General features: G+C 40.2%; 1 protein-coding gene across 3 annotated transcripts; it reads right to left on the reverse strand.

The window, feature by feature from the left end:
- Positions 1-709: 709 nt before the first annotated feature.
- chd1 (chromodomain helicase DNA binding protein 1) lies at positions 710-20,166 on the reverse strand. Of its 3 annotated transcripts, none has more exons than XM_047569246.1 (36): positions 19,812-20,166; positions 18,236-18,351; positions 16,900-17,107; positions 16,069-16,194; positions 15,723-15,919; positions 15,294-15,568; positions 14,540-14,765; positions 14,237-14,337; positions 13,967-14,145; positions 13,666-13,790; positions 13,274-13,490; positions 12,849-12,938; positions 12,531-12,721; positions 11,609-11,797; positions 10,769-10,931; positions 10,175-10,327; positions 9,976-10,047; positions 9,729-9,878; positions 9,208-9,356; positions 8,961-9,057; positions 8,766-8,861; positions 8,498-8,674; positions 7,847-8,007; positions 7,715-7,756; positions 7,498-7,628; positions 6,442-6,580; positions 5,536-5,686; positions 4,688-4,810; positions 4,463-4,606; positions 4,068-4,370; positions 3,818-3,949; positions 3,535-3,713; positions 3,243-3,342; positions 3,100-3,151; positions 2,754-3,006; positions 710-2,318 (listed from the first exon to the last, which is right to left on the reverse strand). In XM_047569246.1, exons 2-36 carry the CDS (start codon positions 18,286-18,288, stop codon positions 2,030-2,032), a joined length of 5,433 nt encoding a protein of 1,810 aa, XP_047425202.1. In that variant the 5' UTR covers positions 18,289-18,351; positions 19,812-20,166; the 3' UTR covers positions 710-2,029. The 3 variants fall into 3 exon arrangements, 2 of the variants coding, with proteins under 2 accessions (XP_047425202.1, XP_047425203.1); XM_047569247.1 differs by having other exon boundaries at positions 19,751-20,166; XR_007110841.1 differs by lacking the exon at positions 710-2,318 and having other exon boundaries at positions 2,906-3,006; positions 3,531-3,713.
- Between the last annotated feature and the right edge of the window lie 910 nt (positions 20,167-21,076).

Genomic DNA, 21,076 nt, shown 5'->3' on the forward strand with positions numbered 1-21,076 from the left:
ACTGTCGGTGTCAGAAACTTTCATTTTCGTGCTTCTCCTCATGAGATGTGGAAATGTGTCATGAATGAAAAGCTTACATTCGTTACTCACCTCTGAGCAGCATGCCACCCTGAGTCTGTGTGGTTTTAAGGTGTTTGGCGGTTTTTGTATTCAACTGGCAACAAACTTGGTTCATCAGCAGTGAAGTTGAGGGGCCTGTGTTCCTGTGCTTTGCCTTCTGTGTGTGTGTGCTACATAAGCCTCTGCGTGAATGATTTGGAATAATTATCATTATTATATTATTTAGCAAACAGAAGCTCGGCACATGAGTAGAGAATCCTTATTTGGACATGCAGAGAGCTGGTCTTAGCGGGAGATGTGGTGAGCCTTGCAGCCAGGGTGAGTTTAGAATAGGAGTGGCTTCTGTGTTAAGAGTTGGAACATGTCAAGAAACCATTAAACATTTCTGTTTTGAGACAATCTGCTCTCCTGAGTCTGCTTCCTGTAGAGTTAACAGCTTGTTGAAAGGATTTCCATAGCAAATGTATAAGTGTAGTGTATAACAGCAGTGGCTTTTTGCTCCTGCAGGGGGCACAAGTGAAGCCCAATACATCCCCTCCTCCATTTAAACAGGACTGAAATGTAAAATAGATTTACTTTAAGTAATTGTCTCGACAGATATTATTGCTGTGACAAATCCAAAAAGTGACACTTTGTTCAAGAGAGTTGGTACGAGTGAGTACAGTGATTGATTTTAATGGCTTCATAAACAACTATATAAAACAGTTCATAAAAATTCATGCACTTTCAGTGTAAATTCATTTGGAAATATAGAGGAAATTTATGTACAACAGTGCGAACCATAACAGTGACTTCATTCAGTTGGGTGGTTCACCACAAATATAGTTGGCTGCATAGAAAACATTGACATTATTATTGCCTACATAGAAAAATAAAAGGAAAGGTAAAAAAAAAAGAAAAAAGGTCATGTAAAAAGTCTATTTCATTTAGATCTAACAGGAGCTTCTATAGAAAGACAACCGTCTTCTGTCCAGACAAGTCAGTTCCTGCCAACTCTGATTTAAACACACTGAGGAAAAAAAAAACAACAACTAAGAACTAGTGAATAAAACTGAGTATCGTTAAAGAACTTTCCCTTTACCAAAAGTTACATTCTGAAAGCATTATCATGAAAGTACTATTATACACAAACTCACTCGTAGAACGACAAAAAAGCCTGAGTTGATGGGGAAAGTAGAGTCATGACAAATCCAAAAAGCCTGAGGAAAAAGACCACTGATTTACTATTTTACAAAAAATTTACAACGGTATTATTTAAGAAAAAAACATGAGTTGCTCTCAGAAAAAAAAGCAGGTTATTGTTTTTTTTTTTTACAGCTAGGATATGTTATTAAATAATTCACACCTGGTGGAAAAAAGAAAACCTGCCGAGGAAATGACAAATGCTGTAAATGAGGTACTTCAGGTGGTGAGCCTGAGCCCAGACTGGATTCAACCAGACACCGTTATATCACCTTGTAACATGATTCATGTGACGACCGACTTCTCATTGAGTTAACACTTAAATAAGGTAGATAATCATGTTAAGTATGATAGAGACACAGAGACAGACAGACAAACATAGAGAACAGTCAAATACAGGATCCAGTGTCATGGGTTGGTGGGAGTATGAGGCAGCACTCAGGGTCAATTGTGTCCAGAGTTTAACAAAAATGTTTTATAAAAATAACCCAAAAAAAAAGTGCTGCATGCTGTTGAGCCCACACAACAATGCAGCTTAAACTCTTAAATATAAAAATAAGCTTAGATTTTTTTTTTTTCAATCTGCTGCTGGGTTTGAGCCAACCCCTGGTGTTCATCTTCCAGATTCCAGAGATGATCTGCTGCTGAAGCGAGGAGATGACAGCCATGCTGAACTGACTGATACACAGTGCTTCAAACAGCTTCAGGTTGGAGTCCACAGTCCATTTAAGGCATTTGCTGTGTTGCTGAGTCTATGGCTGCTACGAGCAGACCCGGACAGCTCCTGTTATGTCTTGCGGCTGCTCCAGATCTGCTCCGGTGTGCTCTTGTGGTCTGACGAGTAGTCGAAAGGTGAGCGGTGTCCCATTGGTGAGCGGGAGTTGTAGGGTGAGCGCTGGTCTCGTGGAGAGCGGGGCCCGCTGGCTGAGGCTCTCTGCTCTGTCTGCCAGTCTGAGTGGTATCGGTAGGAAGAGCGGTGGTCTGAGTGGGAATGTTCCTTCACGTCCAGCCGATGGTCTCGGTCTCTGCTGGTGCGGAATTCATCCAGCTTCCTGTGTTTACTGTCGTTGTAGTATCTGCACATACACAGCAGCATTGGCGTGACTGAGCATCAACACAGAAAATTTAACTCTTTCAATGCTAGTGTAAAGACGGTAAGATATTAAAAAGATGTTAATCTTCTTCCCATTTAAGTTTTTCCAAAGACTTTCCATCAAATTTAGAATGTGGCTACACACTGAACTGCATGGTCAGACACCTGCTGACAGCTTAAAAGATAGGAAACCATCTTCAACTGCAATATGTGATAAGACCGTCTAACAAACAAATACTCTGAGAATTAAACCTCCAATAACCACAGGTTTGTCCGTTTATCTCTTCACTTATTGCTGGTTTAGGTGTGCCCATGGAATTTTTGAAACTAATACAGAATACAAACACAGTTTTCCTTTCTTCAATGTCCAGGGTAGATAATACAACAAAAGAAGAACTTCTGATCCTTTGCTCCTCACCTGTCCTGTCTGTCTCTGTCCCGGCTGTCTGGTCTGTAGTGGTCTCTGTCTCGGTGGTCTTTGCCGTTGCTGAAGGAGGAGTACGGTCTTTTCCTGGACTCTCCCACTGTCGTCTTCCTGTGGGATTCAGAGCTGTGTCTCTCCTTGCTGCTGCTGCTTTCGTGGTATCGACTTGAAGGCTGATGCCTGTCTGAGCTGTAGCTGTCCCTGCTGCTCTCGTCCTGGTGGGAGTTGTCCTTCAGTCTTTCAATATCTGAGGGCGAAGACCATAAATTATTAGTCAACCGTGACAACTATCTCATCTCATGTAATCTTCTGTGTTAGGACAGAGGGAAACTGACTGTACCTGCATGTTTATAGCTGTGGGTATTTATACTTCTAGTGTTCTGCTCCATTGCCTGAAGAAACAGAATCATCATCATCATCATCATCATGGTATGAGTTCAGGTGGTCATACTGATTGAGAATCACTGTTGGACCGTCACATACCTGGGCATTCTCTTGCCTTTTCTTGATTGCATGCTTATACAGTTTATGTAGTTTTCTGGCATCAAACTCAGTGAATTTGGAAACAAATATCCACAGGTTTCTGTAAAGAACAAAGAGTTTATCAAATGTAACATACTAACAAAGTTCTGTTTGTGACGACCTTCTCGTGAACAAATGTGGATCACACTGGTCTGACCTCCAATGCAGAGAACTGACAACATTTTTGTGGAATTAATGATATACAGTATATTTGTTAAATGCATTTCTTAAGAATACATTTGTGTATACTAACTTTCTCCACTGTTTGATCAGGTCAGGATTTGAGTACTCCTTCAGACACTCTGTGATGTGGTCTCCAATCTTGATGAGACACTGTCTCGTGTGCTCCAGCTGCTCGCGCTCCGACAGCCCTTTCTCTGGCCTGTCTAGCTGCTTCAGGGCTGCTTTCACTGGCCGCATCCTCTCTTTACACTGCAACATCAAAGCAAACGTCAACTGCAGGAAGTCTCATCGACAACCCCTCGCCGAACGAGTTGCTTCTTAGTCATTAATCAGTGAGCTTAAGCTGAACCTACCACACTGAAGGTCCTCTGGTCCAGTTCTTCAGACTCCTCAGATACTGGCACATTCTCTCCACTGGCTGTTATATGAACCGGCCCGTCAGAGGGTTTTTTCGTCCGTTCTCGTACCTCAGGCTTTGTGTCATTCTGATGAAGAGTTGATGAAAAATGAATTCCTGATAAGATTTGTTTTTCAACCGGATGGCTACAACAGAGCAGAACCATCCAGCCATTTAATCACTTAACATACAGAATTATGACTTACCTTTTCCAGGCTCTCCTCCAGTTTGTATACCGCCTCCAGAGGCTTTGTCTCCTTTTTCTCTTTTGGTTCCTTTGCCTCTTTTATGTCACAACTTTCCTCCTTCTTATCCTTTTTTCCTTCTTTTTTGATCTCCTTTTCTTTGACCTCCATCTCCCCTGATGAAGAAGCCTCCTCCTGCTCAGGCTCATCGTCGTCGTCGTCGTCCTCATCGTCGTCATCCTCCTCCTCCTCTTCCTCCTCCTCTTTCACCACCACTCTGTCCGCCCGACTCCGTCTCGTTGGTGCCTTCACTGGTGCCACCTCCTGAACCGGTGGAAGCATGTCACATTAACTCCAAACAGAAAACACTCAACACTTCAGGCATCAAAGAGAAAAAGAGTATTTTCTAAATGTACCTTTTCTTCCTCAATTTCATCCTCATCATCTGACCTCTTGTCCGATGGGAGATCTGAGGATGGGCTCTTTATCACCTCTTCTGTCTTAGTTGGCTTCAGAGTCTTGCTCTTTTTACTTCTTGGTTTCCTCTTCCGTGAATTGGCCTAAATAAGAACAAAGAAACATGGTACACCGTGGCACACATACAGCATGATGTTGATATTTGGAGATGTGTTCACACTTACTGTGCCTGCTTGTTTCTGCGCTTCTTTTTTTGCCAGGTCCTTGCTCAGTAACTTGATGAGGTAGTCTGCTCTGGTCTGTAGCTGTTTGGCCTGTGGCTTCTTGTCAGGGTCATCTGGTAGGAGCTGATCAACAAATTACAGTGATGTGTAATTTTCATATGGGATACTTTTTATACCTTGTTGGCTTAAAGATATTAATACAATATAATTATATTAATTACAAAATTAGGAAGGAAATCAGAGTAAATGTCCCAATATTAAAGACTGCTGTTCTACTGTATAAAAAGGAATAGATGTGTGTTCTGAGGGATAGAAATATAAGATCAAGAAGTTATTTGCTAAAAAATATTTATATTAAATAGACGTTCAGGTTAACCATGTGACTGTAATGATAACTTTTATTTTATTTTTTCCCAATTTGGTATGTTTAGAAAGGCCAGAGAGTCTCGTTTCATGTGATAAAAACACAAAAGGATTCTAAAGTCACACTGCAAGCGCGGCTGTTCTTAACAGTGAAAATAACAAGATCTTAAAGCTTCAAATCTCCTCATGTTCATGTTAGGACTCAGTCATAGACGGGACTTCATGGGAAAAAAGACAGGCCAGACTTTAATAAGGGATGGACAGGATGCAAAGAGTTTGTAGACATTTTTTCCCTTTTAGATCTTAAAGCAGGCTGGCCGTTTCTTTCATGAAGTACCTTAACTTATGTCTACAGTTAATTAACATTTCATGGTAGTTTTACATTATCTATCTTTTTGGTCATCATTAAATGCATTGACATAACTTCATCAATAATATTACAACAATGTTTATTGTACAAATAAGGAGAAGAGAAATGGACTTACCTTGTGTGTGAGATTGAGGTCTGGGTCCATCTTAATCATCTCCCAGCTGCCGTAACCATACTCATAGATTCCTATGAGGAGGCTTGAGTCGTCCTCCTTACCCCACTCAATATCAAAGTGCGCTGCCTTCGAGTGGCATGGAATCATATACCTAATCAAACACACACGTTTAAAATACAAATATATTCTGTTGTATCATATAGTATCAAGCGGGTTGGTCACCTTTGTCTTATTTCATTTTTTATCAAAATATGCTTCTTGGTGTACAGTGAACAGTAAAGACAAGTCAAGACTGCCATATTCACTCTCACATATAAAATGCAAAATGGTTTAGCAAAAGTCTGTTAAACAGATTCTGTCTTAAATTAGAGTCATACACTCCAGTATATGGAGGGATTAAATACTGCTAAATCAAGTAGTGTGAATATATCGTATGAATAAATTACACCATTTTAGTCTTAATTTTCTTCAACCAATTAAATACACCTCTATCCCTCTTTATTTCACATAACTTTACTGCAGATTACCATAGAAAATACAGAATGTCATATACATTCAATAAAAAAATAGATAATGAAACAGAAACACCATTATCTACAAGAATATACATTAGGTTCCATTAAAGGTAGATTGGTGGGATTTTGATGTTCTTTTAAATGCTACACTTGAAGCTCACAGGCACAGAAACTAAAGGTCACTTTGGAAAGTAACTGATGCGCTACATGCTTTCTCACAACAAACCATCTGTCTCAGCTCAGCTGTCAGTTGTGGCACAAGTCATACTACCTGGATTTCTAAATAAATTCTATGAGATGACTTAATATTGCCATACAACCGTTGTTTAGTAAATAACAAATCACTCTGATCAACAGAATAAGTCACTAAGTTTTACACCAGGAGCCTTACTTCTTTCTCTCCTCAGGGTCTGCAGGAATGGCCTTATGGAGAGGAGCCAGCTCTTCCTCATGTGAGATAACAAGCTTGGCATTAACTTGCACTCCAGAGATCCTGAATGTGGGGCCCTTTACCTTCCCTCTTCTTCCTCCTGATGACCAAACCAGTGGTAAAAGAATGAAAAGAAATTAATTCATATTAGAGCAACATACACGTCAGTAAACAAAACGTGTTATTGTTAATGTGTCCCGCTCTTGCAACTAAGGTATGGGCTGACATTACAAGCCGATGTCTTTCAATACAATGCAAGAAACAACCAGGTGAGAGCGCAATTCATTAGCACAGTGTTTATAGCTTAGTCCTTCTTTCCACTAGATCTAAATCCAGCACAAACACTGGACAGTATTGTGGAAAACTGCACTGAAAGGTAAAATATGGCCACAAAGAAAGGTATTCTGTATGTTAGTAAAGAAACTGTGCATCAGATAACAAAAAAAACAAACAAACAAGTTAGAAACGGTCTGCTACTTTATGTGAATGTTGTATGTTTAGGTATACCTGCCCTACTGCCAAGAGTGTCAGCAAAAGCAAACAATAAAACAAACACATCTTCAGTTCTAAAAGACTGGTGGAGAGTTGGGGTTTAAATAGGAACACCTGTGGGTGTTGCCCGTCAGACGCTGGCGTGACTAGTGTCTGTTTAAGACCATTCCATTCCATTGGCTGCTACGTTTCCATAGGAAACCAACACAATCTCCTCAACAACTCTGCACCACGGTGGTGATTAAATGTCAAGACTCACATCCTTAATACAACAAAAAAATGACGATTGCAAAGAGAACATGGAGGAAGTGTAGGAATAAGCAAGTCATCAATGTTTAACCACTATAAATATCCCTAATATTATTGATCCCAAAAATCCACTAGTGGTTGTGTTCTAGCACCACATGCTCCAATTTAATGTGTGCCTGACATTAAAACATCTTCCATGATTTAATGATTAGATCCACTGGTATCCAATCAATAAAATAAACTTTCATTATAACTGAAACAGATCTCTTGGAGTACCTGAAGTCCTCTCTCCACAGGGGTTTTCTCGCAGTGTTCTCACACAACCGTTGTGAACAGTCTCCGCCAACCGTTTCAGGTCGTGTTCCGTCTTGTCCACAAGTTCAGCATCACGAGCAATAGCATCCAACCTGAGTGGAGACAATACATGCTAAGCAGAATGTGTGGCATCTTGTTGTTCGGAATAAAAATAAAAAGAACATCTAATCCAGCTTACCTTTCCAGTGGTCCTCCAAATTTTTTATAGCTCTTTACAAACCTGCCAGTAATTCACACACATTGAACAGGATTAGGTGAGGATAAGCAGAGGAATAACTACACAAAGAAATCAGTTGTTCAGTATAATCACCTTCGAATCTCCGCATCACTAAAACCCTTAATATTTTCTCGTGGAATGGTCCGAGGCCGTCCTCTCTTCTTTGGCCTCTTTCGATCTGATGGGGAGTCGCTGTCGGACCCAGAGTACCTCCTGTTCCTGCTTTGCCGCCCCTCATTAGAATTAAAGCTTATCTGTTAGTGAAAACAAGAAAACAGGCTAATTAATACACCAAAATGCACAAAATACCACGGAAATTATTTCTCCAGTGGGTCAAATGTTGCAATTTAAAAAAACAACAACTCACATTTGCATATATTGCTGTAACCGAGCTTTTTCTAAGTGCTGGGTTAATACAATTACAATTGCAGTTCTAACATGGTTTGATTTTTTTTTTTTTCCCCCAGAACAGATGCTAGGGTTGAAGCACTGGACTAATATCTGCTACCGCTGCCTCCCTACTAAATATAGGTCAAACACAGTCCATGACACTGTGACAGTTTTGCATGTCAACAAGTACAAGAGACTTGCAACAGGCCATGTTTTCAGTCACAGAGTGACTGAGTGACTGAAAACATGGCATGTTAACTATGTTTCCATGGACAGGATTAATTAAAATGGAACGTAGCTTAAACACCTTGTGTAGATGCGCTATGATTAAAGCGGATATGGCTGCAGGTGTACCTGTTTGGCACAATTCCTCATGCGTGGTAGCATGTAGATTTCTTCCAGCTCCTTCTGTCTCTCCTCCTCCTCCATCCTCCTCCTCTGTTCCTCAGGAATGATGTCATCCCAACTCCGCTGACTTCGCTCAGAGTCCAGGTCTATATCCTCGTCCTCCATCATGGTGAAGTTGGCCACCTGTGTATGTCAGGCCACACAAACTGTAAGTGTACTTGCTAAATAGCAGAACATAACAATTTTGGATGTTTTTGGAGAAATTTCTTCCAACCTTGAATTGAGACAGCAGCTCCTCTCCTACTGTAGAGGGTCCAGGGTCGTTCTCTCTGGTCTCAGCTCTTTTAAGAATCTCATCAATGTCCATTTCCTATAAAACACCATCATAACATCCATATTTACCATTATACATTGTGCAATTGTGTACAGTCCAGTGTAAGAATTTTAGACATAGTTTTTAAGTACATACCTGAGGTTCCTGCTCTTCACCTTCTGGTTCTTTGAAAAGTTCCTCAGCACCAAACTTCAAGATGGCAGACAGCTCCTCCTTGTTGAACGGTGCGGAACTGTATGCAATAAAACACATTCTATTGAGATCAACTCAGAAACAATACAACAATACCAGAAACAATGAGGCCAACAAGCACAGAAACAATACACAATAGAAAAAGGGAGGAGAGTCATTCAAGCGGCAGAATGTTTTATGAATGACTTGCCTGGAAGGAGCAGAACCAGTATGGAGGACAGTCTTCCCTGTGGTGTCCATCCTCTGAATGACAAGGTGATCCAGCACCATTTTCTTCTTTGCCCTCTCAATAATGTCTTCCTCCACTGAGCCTTTTGTCACCAGACGGTAAATATTCACCTGCCAGTCACACAAGCACACAATCAGATACAGAACAACATTTGAACATGTTCCGGCAGTACACTTTGACAGGCTGAATTAACATGGTCACTACTGGAATAATATGAAAGTTTTTTTTTTATGGAAATCTACAGAACATTTCAAAATTGTGGAAAGGTCATTTTTAAGTGAGGTAAAGCTTTTAGGACTTAGTTGAAATGCAATTTTGTTAATACCGAACAATGCTTCCTCACTGCTACTTCTGAAGTAATTGAAAAACCAGCTCCATGATGTGTAAATATTGGCAACAGCTTGCATATCTACAAAACACGGACGCAACATTCCACTGCAGGCAAAGCAGTGGGAATGGACGATTTCTTGCAAACTGCTGACCTGTCTTTTCTGTCCAATCCTGTGGGCTCGGGCCTGGGCCTGCAGGTCATTTTGGGGGTTCCAGTCTGAGTCAAAGATGACTACTGTGTCAGCTGATGCCAGATTGATACCCAGACCACCAGCACGTGTAGATAGCAAAAAGCAGAAATCCTGGGCACGCAAGAAGACATTTGATTCATGTTAACAATCCTGGTTTACTTATATTTATAAAACTGTATTTGTTGTATCAACAGAAATCTCACTGTACCTCTGAACCTTCAGCATTAAAATGATCCAATGCCTGTTTCCTCATCTCCCCTTTGATGGAGCCGTCTAATCTCTACAGAAAGTTACAACATGGAAACATTAGGACACATATACACATAGCACTTTACCTTTTCTGAGTTAGGTGGAACACAATTCTCACATATACGCATAATATGTAGTAAGTAAAAGTGTGTAGCTACCTGGAAAAGGAATTGCCGACTCTTCAGATATTCAGCGAGGATATCCAGCATCCGTACCATCTGGGAGAAGATGAGAACTCTGTGACCTCGCTCCTTCAAGCGCACCAGCAGTTTGTCCAACAAAACCAGCTTTCCACTGCTGCGGATCAGTTGCTGTAAGAAGAGAGAGGAGCAGAAAATGATATACTGTCACCCAGAAATATCCTGAAATTTATGTGTTGCTGTAATGAATCACAGTTATTTAAAAATCAGTTCACCGTCTCAACATATAAGGCTTCCATCCAAATGAAGATTAAATTTTACCTATTTTTTTAAATTTTTTTTTTTTTTTTTTACAAATGTTGGTAAATGAAACCAAATGAATGCATATTACATAATAAGAGAGAAATGATTCAGTCTAATATTATGTTAAGAGTTGGCAAGACATAAGGAGAGTATATGAAATTGATACTGAAAGAGCACCAATCAAGTTTAAAACTGTGAAATGACAGTAAACGGATACCATTTGTATTTACACTGGGAAACTTTTTATTTTGATGGGTAGAGCTGTCCCAGAAATGCAGAAGTTGTAACACAATAACAAATTGGACAAACCTGTAAAGCTTCAGCTCTGTTGAGAAACTCGTTGTCCTCTGGTGGCTTGATAAGGTAACAGTGGTTGCAACACTTCTTCAGCTCCATCATGATGTTTAGGAAGCCTGAAGTGCTACCTTTGGTACCTTTACTCAGAGCCTTGTAGTTCCGGGTCAGGATCCATCTGATTATCAACAGATAACATACACACACATTACTATGAAAACATTACTATTGTCATAATTATAGATGGTATAATAATGTACCATCTTCCACAGCTGACTAACTGTGTCACATGAGCAGGAAGTGATTAAAGATCAATGACCACATGGTTAAATGACACTTTCATGGATTTCTATATATATTGTGGAAGAAGTGCTCTTTTTAGACTGAAAATACACATTTCTCTGTCTGCCAAGTTCAGACTTCCATAGTCAGGAGCTTTAACTTCTAGGACCAGACAATCAGTCAGCCAACTGTACCTGGCACATTTTAAAACAGGAATTATTTGGATAAATCAGCCACATATATATGCAACCTAAAGGTAAATACATAATAGCAGTTGTACGAAACTGGACAAAATATTAAAATAGCCAGCCATTGCCTATGGTGGATGTAAAATGCATTCCTTGGCACTTATTTAATTCCAAAAAGTCAGGTCACCTTCTATGCCTTCTATAACAAATATTCAAAATCTTTATTAATTTTAATATTGTCACATTAGAAAAGCAAGTACTGCACCTGGTTATGTGTCCAGTTCAGTTCATTAAATCTTAATTTCTTCTTAATAAAAAGTCATTATAGGTCAAAGTTGGGACACCTTAAATAGACTGACAGGAACATAATGACTTCAGCTCTTACTTGTAATACTGTTTCTGGATAGCACTCATCTCCACTCTCAGGATCTGCTCCACTTTAGCCGGAAGAGATTTCTCCACATCCTTCTTGACACGTCGTAGCAGAAAAGGTTCCAGCTCTTTGTGTAGACTGGTGTATCCTGAGTCCCTGCCCTTACCATGCTCCTCCTCAAACATCTCCCAAGAATGAAACCTTAAGAAACAACACATAGAGCACACTTCAGCGAGGGTGTAGATATTACTTAACTTTGAACAGTTCTCTTGACAACCTCACTTGAGGTTTACCAAACTTCAGAGAGAAAGCTATACGTACACATCTGGGGATATAAAGAATTGATACAAATTATTCCACAGTTGCAGTTAAGTAAGGGATAATGCCCGACGAGATGTCCATTATCAGAAATGAATGGACTTCCGTGAAGTCCATTCATTTCTGATAATGGACACGTCAAAGGGCATTATCCCGCTTATACTACGGTCACTTACCAAATAAATAAATATTAGGTCAATTATTAATACGTTAATGTTGTTTTTTACCGTTTAAATCGCTGCCAGGGAAAACTGTATTACTGTTGTGATAAATAAACTGTGAAAAAAACCTATGTTCTGTGTTTCTGTTGCCACGGTTACCAAAGCGTTTGAGCCAGCGCAGTCATTTAGAACTGTCATCAGGTAATTTGACTGGAACGTCTTTATAGGTGTCCATTATCACTTTTTAATGTAAACCTCGCAGCCAATCAGAGTCGAGGATTCACCCAGACCATGGTATAAGGCCTGATATCCCACAGCTCTGGTGGGTCATCTTACTGTTTTGTAAGGTTTGCTCATCCAACAGTAGAATGAAGGAGTACAGACCATATTCAGAGTACAAGAAAGTCTCAGCAGCAAGAAAAATAATTAAATTTAAATCAACTGATATTGCTTACTTCTCAGGCATGATGAAGTGCAGCAAAGACCATAGCTCTTTCAGGGAGTTCTGGAGTGGTGTTCCTGTGATCAGAAGCCTGTGATTGGACTTGAAGTCGATCATTGTCTTGTAGAGGAGGGAGTCATCATTTTTCAGTCGGTGGGCCTCATCCACACCAATGAAGGCCCAGTTAACACTGCCCAAAAATGACTGGAGACAGACACCCATTCATGACAAGTTTTATATGTGCTTACACCACACTCCACAGCTTCAGAACTTAACTGTAAGTAACAATCAAAAAGTGTGTGATGGATGGTAAAGCGATGCAGGTGCTTACCTTGTCCTTGAGAAGAATCTCATACGTTGTGAGGAGGATGTTGAATTTAAGCCTCTTGTTATGGACATGCATCCACTCATGTGTTCTGATCTGTTAAATGAAAAGGCACATCTTACAATTAAAATATATCCAGTAATTGTGGAGGCGAAATTAAAGCAGGGCATACAATTTCATTGCAACAGAGCACACTTCATCTTACACCACTAGCTTACCATAACCAGAACCTCCTACCTTAAAGAGATTATGTCCACCAACTCAGAGAGGGATGGCATACAGCAGAGTATACAGTACACACAAAACCACCAATTATGCTGGATATGGTTCTCAAGTCTACAACACGGTATTGTTTTTTTTTTTTGCAGCTGTTGCACAACGCACAACTATGTCCACTACTGTGTGTGTAACAGATGTTTTAACCACCATACCATGTTCCTGCTGCTGATGTCTCCCAGGTAGACCACAATATTCATCTGAGGGGCCCATAACTGGATTTCTCTCTGCCAAGATGTTAGCGTGGAGAGAGGTACCACCAGTAAGAAGGGCCCATAGAGTTGGTGCTCATTGAACAGGTAGTTGAGGAAGGAGATGGTCTGAATTGTCTTTCCTAAACCCATCTCATCAGCAAGGATGCAACTGTTGCCTCTATGAATCAGGACAGACCAGAGGAGAGCAACAGCAAAGGTTCAGAAAGCGCACACACTGCAAATAACTTAATATAAAAGATTTCCATGTAAATTGGCATGGAACCAGGGAAAGTCACATTAGAATGGCAATATTTGATACATTTGATAAGAATTCAAGGATTGTTGAGTCATACTTGCACCAGGAGTGGGCCATCCAGTTCAAACTGTCCAACTGGTAGTCTCTGAGCTCCAGTCCTTCACCTCCTATGTAAGATGGCTGCTTCTTCATAGGCACGAACCTGGGTCTCTGTTTCAGCACCTAAAGAAAAGAACAGAAACCAGAGCGTTTAGCGTTTAAGTCACAGTTCAGTATATTAAGACTGAAAGGCTGAACTGGCAAATTAAATGTAACACCTGACCAGTCCACCAAAAGTGTAAGCATTACCCACGTGTAATATTACCTCTATCAGAAAAAAAATCTTGGCAGTGAGTTACCTTGCAGTCTCTGAATGGAATGGTTTTAGACTGGTTTCTGCTCATGTAGTCATCAATGCACTTCTGAAACTTTTTGGCAATCAGAGCACCATCTTCCCAGCTACATTCAGAGTATGGTAAACCCTGCCATTTACACAGGTAGTCAGGATAGCCAGCTGCTGATTTCTGGTTTGAATGTCCTGCTCAAAGAAAATCAGAGACATATTTAGTTCCACAAATCTAGAAGTGTCAAAATATTCAGAACAGAGTGCTTCATACTGACAGTAATACCTATGATTCGCTCTACAAGCTGGTACTGAGAGTGCAAGTCGTCCATTAATTCTTCTTGACAATTTAAATATTCTATATCCTCTGGTGATGCCGCTTTCAACCTAGGGACATAGAAACAAAATTAGAGTCATTTCTATTTTTGGAAATCCAAAATGTATACAAATTTAGCTCTTTTTCTTAATCAAAAACAGGGCAACTAGTGACAAGACTTTGAAACTACATAGAAAACCAGAAAACTATAGGCATTAAGTGCTGAGGCAAGATTAACCCAATATTCCAACTTGGCATTAAGAAAGCGCTCACCATTTCTTTTTCTCCTGATCTTTCTTCTTGAAATTATCCAGTTTCTTCATGCCTTTAACGTTTTGCAGTTTCAGTGTCTCCTCTGTCTCCCAAGTGTTATGGATGTGGGCCCAGTTCTTCCACTTTATTAAATACTGGATCTCACCAGCTTCTTTGTGGGGATTAAAGTTGGCATTGGGGTCCCCATCTGCTTCTATAGCGTACACTGTTGTTGAACTTCCTGTTGCTGTTAGGGAGTAAAATAAAGGGTACAAAATATTTGTATTTTGTTTTGAAGGTAGACAGTACAGAAAAGAAATAATGCGCACAGACTACAATTATTACAGTAGCCGATCACACTGCTATTGGAATTACACACATTAGAGACATAGCAGTTTTAATACGAATAAATATGTCAAAATAAATTAAACCGTAATTGTCCCTGTTTCTTCCTTTTAATCTTGATAACATTTATTCATTTTTTTTCCCCTCAAGCTTTGAGCCATCAGTGTCCCCGGATTTCCACATCAGCAGGCAGCACTAACACAGGGCCATGCAAACCAGTTTACTACTATTGTGGGATTATTCTACAATATTTACTCATCATCAAAGTAAAATAGTCCATCCTTCAGAATTTTGAAAAATACTGTGATATACATTTTTGGTCATACTGCCCAGCCCTACCTACATCCTGCAAATTTTGACTACAACCCTGTCAACAGGCCAAATTAAGCTACAGTGGGTAACACCATATGACTAAGTACTGTGTCCTTACCTCTTTTCCTTCCCGTTCTGCTATCCATCACTCTCTCCAGTGTTTCAAACTCATCTTCCTCAGGCTGTGGGACATCTTCACCCAGAACCTCTACCAAATCGTCTGAGTCCGTCTTCAGCTCCTCGTCCTCCTTGTAGCTGATGTTGACTGTGGCCTGCCGCCGTGGCCCTGCAGACACCACTTTCTTGTAGTTATCACCCTCATCGTCGGAAGAAGAACATTTTGGGGGTTTCTTCTTCTGGGTGCTGCTTTTCTTTCCATTCCGAAAATTCATCCTGGGACAAGATTAAGAGTTGGTGCTTCAGCAGAGATAAACCACTTGGTATATTCCTTCACAAGTTTGTAGCACTTCTGATCAACCTTAATAGTTGAATTGAGAGGCCACTATGAAATATTTAGAAAAGAAGTTACAAGTAAATGTCCACTTACTTGGTGGGAGGCTTTTTGCTTTTGCTTTTATGGCTGGGCTCATAGTCTGACGCTGTTTCGTCACTGTTGTTCCGTGCTGATGAGTCTGACCCAGAACCACTCCCAGATTCAGAACCTGATCCCGAGTCAGAGGAGCCTGAATTTTTTCTCCTTTTGGATCCACTTGATGAATCAGATTCATCACTACTTGAGGAGTCCTAGGAAAGATTAGCACCAAAGACAAAATCAATAAGCAGATAGTAATGTTGACAAAATTTAAGTACACTAATGACATCTCCAATTGATGCAAATTACTTTTCAATCAAGCAACAGGAAAACATATGAAAGGATGCAGTTTGAAACAAACCTCATCAGATCCACTATTTGATGAGCTTTGTCTCTGTTGCTGTTGTTGCTGCTGCTGCTGAAGCTGCTGTTTCCTGAGCATAGCAGACCTTTGCACTGCTAGGATACTTGGGTTTGACTTCCAGAACTGCAATCAATTAATGTATTGAAAGGTTAGACAAAAATAAACAAAAAGGTTAAGAACTTATTTCCTGATAAGTGTTGACTACCATCCAAAAGACCACCTTTTAAATGACCACAACCTGAATGACTGAGAACCTTCACTGTTGACCACGATGTTTAACACCCTTAGTTAACTGTGTTAACTAAAAATAATAACTTCTCACTGTAATATGCTGACTAAATATATTAATATGTTAACGTCAATGTTAATGTCAAGTGATCCTCATGAATGATTTTGAAATGAATTGTCAGTAAATAGAGTGAGAGTATTAGTTGTATCAACTTTTGAGCAGGTGTGTAGTGTCGTGTTTGTTTGTGTGTATGAATGTGTATTGATGTAACAGTGTTTTCTGTTTGCTGCATTGTTCGGTTGATGAAACTGGCAAGACCCCAGGAAGAGTAGGTGTAGATAAGTTCCAGCAGCTAATGGAGATCCGATAATAAATAAATAAATTCCAAAAACAGCACTGTGTAAAAGTGTAAAACCATGTCATCAACATTACTGCAGTTGCAAGTAAATGTTGAGTTTACTCTGACAGATAGTTCCTCTCAATGTTTTATGGTTTAACACAGATGATATAAAAAGTACATTTATCATATCATGAATATTGTGTCTCCAGATGCCAAATTAGGCAGTCAGTCTTTGATATTTTCCAACTAAATTGTTTACCTCAGCTCCATCAATGTTTGACTTATTTGGTGGTTCCATCTTCTCCTTTGATTTCTCTGTATCAGAATCTGACTGACTGCCAGAGTCTGAGCCACTTCCTGAGTCACTGCTCCCTGATTGGCTGCTGCTGCTGGATGAGCTGGAACTGGAGCCTGAGCCAGACCCTGATGCTGAGCCCGATCCAGAACCGGATTCATCATCAGAATTACTGTCAAGTGTAAAGACAAAAATACATAATTGTGCATTAGTAAATGTCACATGAATCATACTCAAATGAAAATGTTGTACAGAGTGATTTAGTCTGTTTATCGGAGTGATTTAAAATCTTTTGTAATAGTGGCCTTTATATTCCTGGCAATCCCTATCTATATCAGCCTTTACAAAGAATCAACGTGTTCTTCCACAATACATCGTTTACAGATGGACTAGTTGGACTCTGCTTACTACATCGGTATCCATTCCAATCAGGTACGTAGATAAACACAGTAACGCATAGTAATTTGAGTGACTACGTGTGTGTAGCTCACATATTTATATGAGAAACAAAATACATAAACACACCCGGTCAATAATTTCAATTACATAATTGTATTAATGCATCTGGAATACCACCCCATCGCTTAAATGTGTGCTCTGGTTGCTTCTCTTGATGTTTGTGCTCCACTGATGTATGAGCAGTGTTTGACACTGAACAGCTGGTTAAGTTTCAAAAGTGGGAAATTTCTGAGTAAGTTCTCATTCTCATTGCATGATGCGTACCAGCTTTGTTTACGTCAGAACAAACTGCAAGCTAATCCTGGACCAAATAGTAACTAAAACAAGCATGATGTAGAAAACTAAAGCTTACACCACATAAACGCTTAGAACAGACTTTCAATTATGCAGGAGAAATCATTTACCCCCCCAAAAAAAACTTGCATATGTATAGATTGTGTATGTTGAGTGAAAAAAGGCATGTAGCTGACGTTTTACAAATTTCCAGCAGTGCGTTGTAAAGTGCAAAAGTGTTAGACTAAATTTATCATTCAGGTCACACAATATGTTATGCAAATAATTTGACTATCCAGGTATCCCAATTTGTATAATCCCATCCCAGTGCATAAACAGACTTGTACAAAACACAACACTATCAACAACGGTAGCGTACATCAGGAGATGAGTGTATCCCAAGCACAGAAGTGGTAGGCAAAAGGCCTTAAAGCGTTTTCTTCCAATCAGCAATATTACGGTCATGTAAAAGAGGTAATTCAACATACTGTGATCTGCATCAAGATTTAAATTAGGATCTCTAAAGCTACTTTTATGTCATTTATGAGGGGTGATGAATTGACTTTACCTTGATTCGCCACTGCTGTTGCTTACACTTTCATTCTCGCTGCGTCCAGCCATGCTGAAGTCCAAATTATAGACTTCCCCCTGACAATCTGTAGTATAACGTTCCACGTGATTGACCTGTGAGATAAAATACATATTAATCATTTCAGAAAAGCTGTCTGCCTGGGAAATACCAGTATTATGCCACAGTGGAGTAATATTATGCTTTTCCAGCAAAATGCACCACGAGTGGCCAATCAAAAACATGGCAAAATAAAACAGTACTCATGTTTGTACAAATAAAATGCATTTGGGGAACACCACACCATCCTTGGTCAACTACAACCCGTGCATCAAAGTTCAGCCAATGAACTCTCCCTGTGGAGATGTCAAGACACTCAATGCCAGTTATTTTAAAGATGTGATTCTAAATTAGTTTATACTTCGCAATTAAGCTTTGAGAGAAGTTAACCGTAGTTCACCTACGCATCTATTTCTATGAATACCTGAAGTTAAAACCACAACAAACAGACCCGTGTGGCTGGCGTTAGCTACATGTAACTTAGCTGAACGCTATTTGTTCACTCACCGCAGCAAAGGCCTATTGGGCCTGTACATCAGCAGCGTGTTTTCACATCCACAAAAAGCTCCACGCACCAAATAAACGCGAAATAACAGAAGCCCCCTCACTGTCTAGTTGTAAACGATCTTATGCCAACCGGTGTCATCGATTTGGGTTATCCTTTAGACTTTGTGTGGCTACAGTTGAGCTTGTAGCGTTAGCTACCGAGCTAAACTGGCTAGCGGCTAAATCCACCAGTATTAGCTATTGGCGGGGTAGGTTAGCAATAATGTATGCATACTCTCACAACGCGCCAGCCTTTATTTTTCTCCAAATTCAAACTAGGAACAATAAACTGAGTTAATCTGTTATTACACTGCCACCAGAGCGACTTTATTGCTAAAGGCTAGAGACATTTCATATGTTTAACCAATTATAGTTTGCTAGCTCACAAGTGTTGTGCTAGTATTTAGGTGTTCTAGGTTAGTGAGTCATAACTCGTGTAAAACAATAAAAGCAACATTCAGTGTGATAACTCCGCAACATGTGCCACGGCCAAGAGGTTCATACTGTTTTAGGTAAAACTGGGTGGTGTAAACACGAAGAGAGGAATCGTAGCTTTGCGTTTCCAGTGGTTGTCAAGGAAAAGTGGCGTTAGCTAGTGCTATTAAGCACGAGGCTAGCGCGCAGGCTAACAAAATGACCAAACTTTGCGCTAATAGGGAACCACTGGAATGTTCACTTTCTGGATAGACGCGGCACTCTGCGCCCGGCCGTCTGTGATATTTCACTATGCAAATGGCTATGTACGTAATGAACCACAGCAAAGTGTTAAGCCTATTTAGCATTCATTATTAAACCCGCAAATCCAAATGAGCTAACCTAACCTAACTTCACCCTCTTCCATCTTGTTTTCATTCGCCGCTCACTTCTCGCGGCTTTTACCCCATCAACATGCAACGTTAGCTTACTTACTGGCTGAACAAGGGAATAAGTAACTCCACTCTGCGTGGTATCTGGCGTTCAGTTGGATTACCTGGGAAACTCCAACAAAATAGTTGTCAAAATTGGCCTTTCCACTCCAGAGGTCCTTTCTTCTTTTATTTATCTGGTGAGCTAGCAGCTACTGATAGCTAACGCTACCGTACGCTAGCTGGCTATCTCCCGGTTAGGGAGAGCAGCCCCGAACCACTCAGTTCGGTAGAACTTGTGGAATGTTGGTTTTCCTCTCCGTTCAAAAATCTGGTAAATCCCCTTTGCCGTTAAGGGTGTAAGCAAAGTCTAGTGCCCGTTGGTCAGCAGCGATTGTAGAAAGCTGGCATGTCAATCCAGGGTCTTCCAACAACCGGCCTCCGCCATGACGCCGTAGGGTTCACTTCACTAGGAAACCCCGGACAGTGACGTAACGACTGTGTTCCTTACTACGCTGCAACAGCAGTAAACATCTGGCAGCGGGTATTTTAACAAGAAATGCTTACTTAAGTGATTGAAATAAACACGGGTCAAATTAACTTGATCACCAACAGCAAAACTAAAACGCGAGATCGCAGTTTGATTAAAGGATTAAAAAATAAATAATGATCCCAGTAACATTTTGTGCGTGCACGTGTGCACCTGCCGATCTGTGATTTTCACCTGCCTAAAGACAATTAAAGGATATTTTGTTGGGCGTATAGTATGTAGTACTGTATCGCCTTTATTGCCTGCTGATGATGCCGTTTTGGCAAAATCTGTGAGAGTATTTCTCCAAATCGTAGCGTATTGGCATTATCCTCGTTTCTAAGATTTCCAACAAAAATCGGCACAAGGCACCAACCCTCTCCTCAAGTTGGCAACAATTAAGCTGTTATTTTTAACCGTTTAATCAGAACCAGTCCTTTGCATTCAAACGAAAGCCTATTCTACTCAGTGCTTCGCCCATGCATTTTCTTTTGTATTGTTTTTTTTTTTTATGTCCGAGTTATGTTTTTGTTTGTGTTTAATCTCCACTTCCATTTTTGAATTTTACAGGTGAATTAGACTTGAGACTTGAAATGTGAGAATGAAGATAAAATGGAAGCCAAACGAGAAAATCTATTTCATGCCAGATGCCACACATTTTCATTCACGCGTGTAGTACTTTTGACGTGGTGCCTGTGAGTATTTAACAGTGAACTGCTTGGATAAGTGCGCAGCAGTTCTTTGTCAGTGTTTATGTAGCAGCACCACCTGCTGGCGGTACCGGTTAACACATTATGGAGTAGTCTAAAATCAGGACTCTATCCTAATATATTACATGTTTAACCGTTTTGATTACAACAC

Source organism: Mugil cephalus, chromosome 19 (genome assembly GCF_022458985.1).
Source record: "Mugil cephalus isolate CIBA_MC_2020 chromosome 19, CIBA_Mcephalus_1.1, whole genome shotgun sequence".
Lineage (NCBI taxonomy): Eukaryota > Metazoa > Chordata > Actinopteri > Mugiliformes > Mugilidae > Mugil > Mugil cephalus.

Bases quoted from the DNA above. Each gene is read 5' to 3' on its own strand.
- chd1 (XM_047569246.1), bottom strand. From the start codon at position 18,288: ATGGCTGGACGCAGCGAGAATGAAAGTGTAAGCAACAGCAGTGGCGAA. The intron at 10,048-10,174 runs GTAGCTACACAC...AACTTTCTGTAG, and splicing joins GTCGGCAATTCCTTTTCCAG to AGATTAGACGGCTCCATCAA. The intron at 4,607-4,687 runs GTAAGTGTGAAC...GTTCTTATTTAG, and splicing joins CGCAGAAACAAGCAGGCACA to GCCAATTCACGGAAGAGGAA.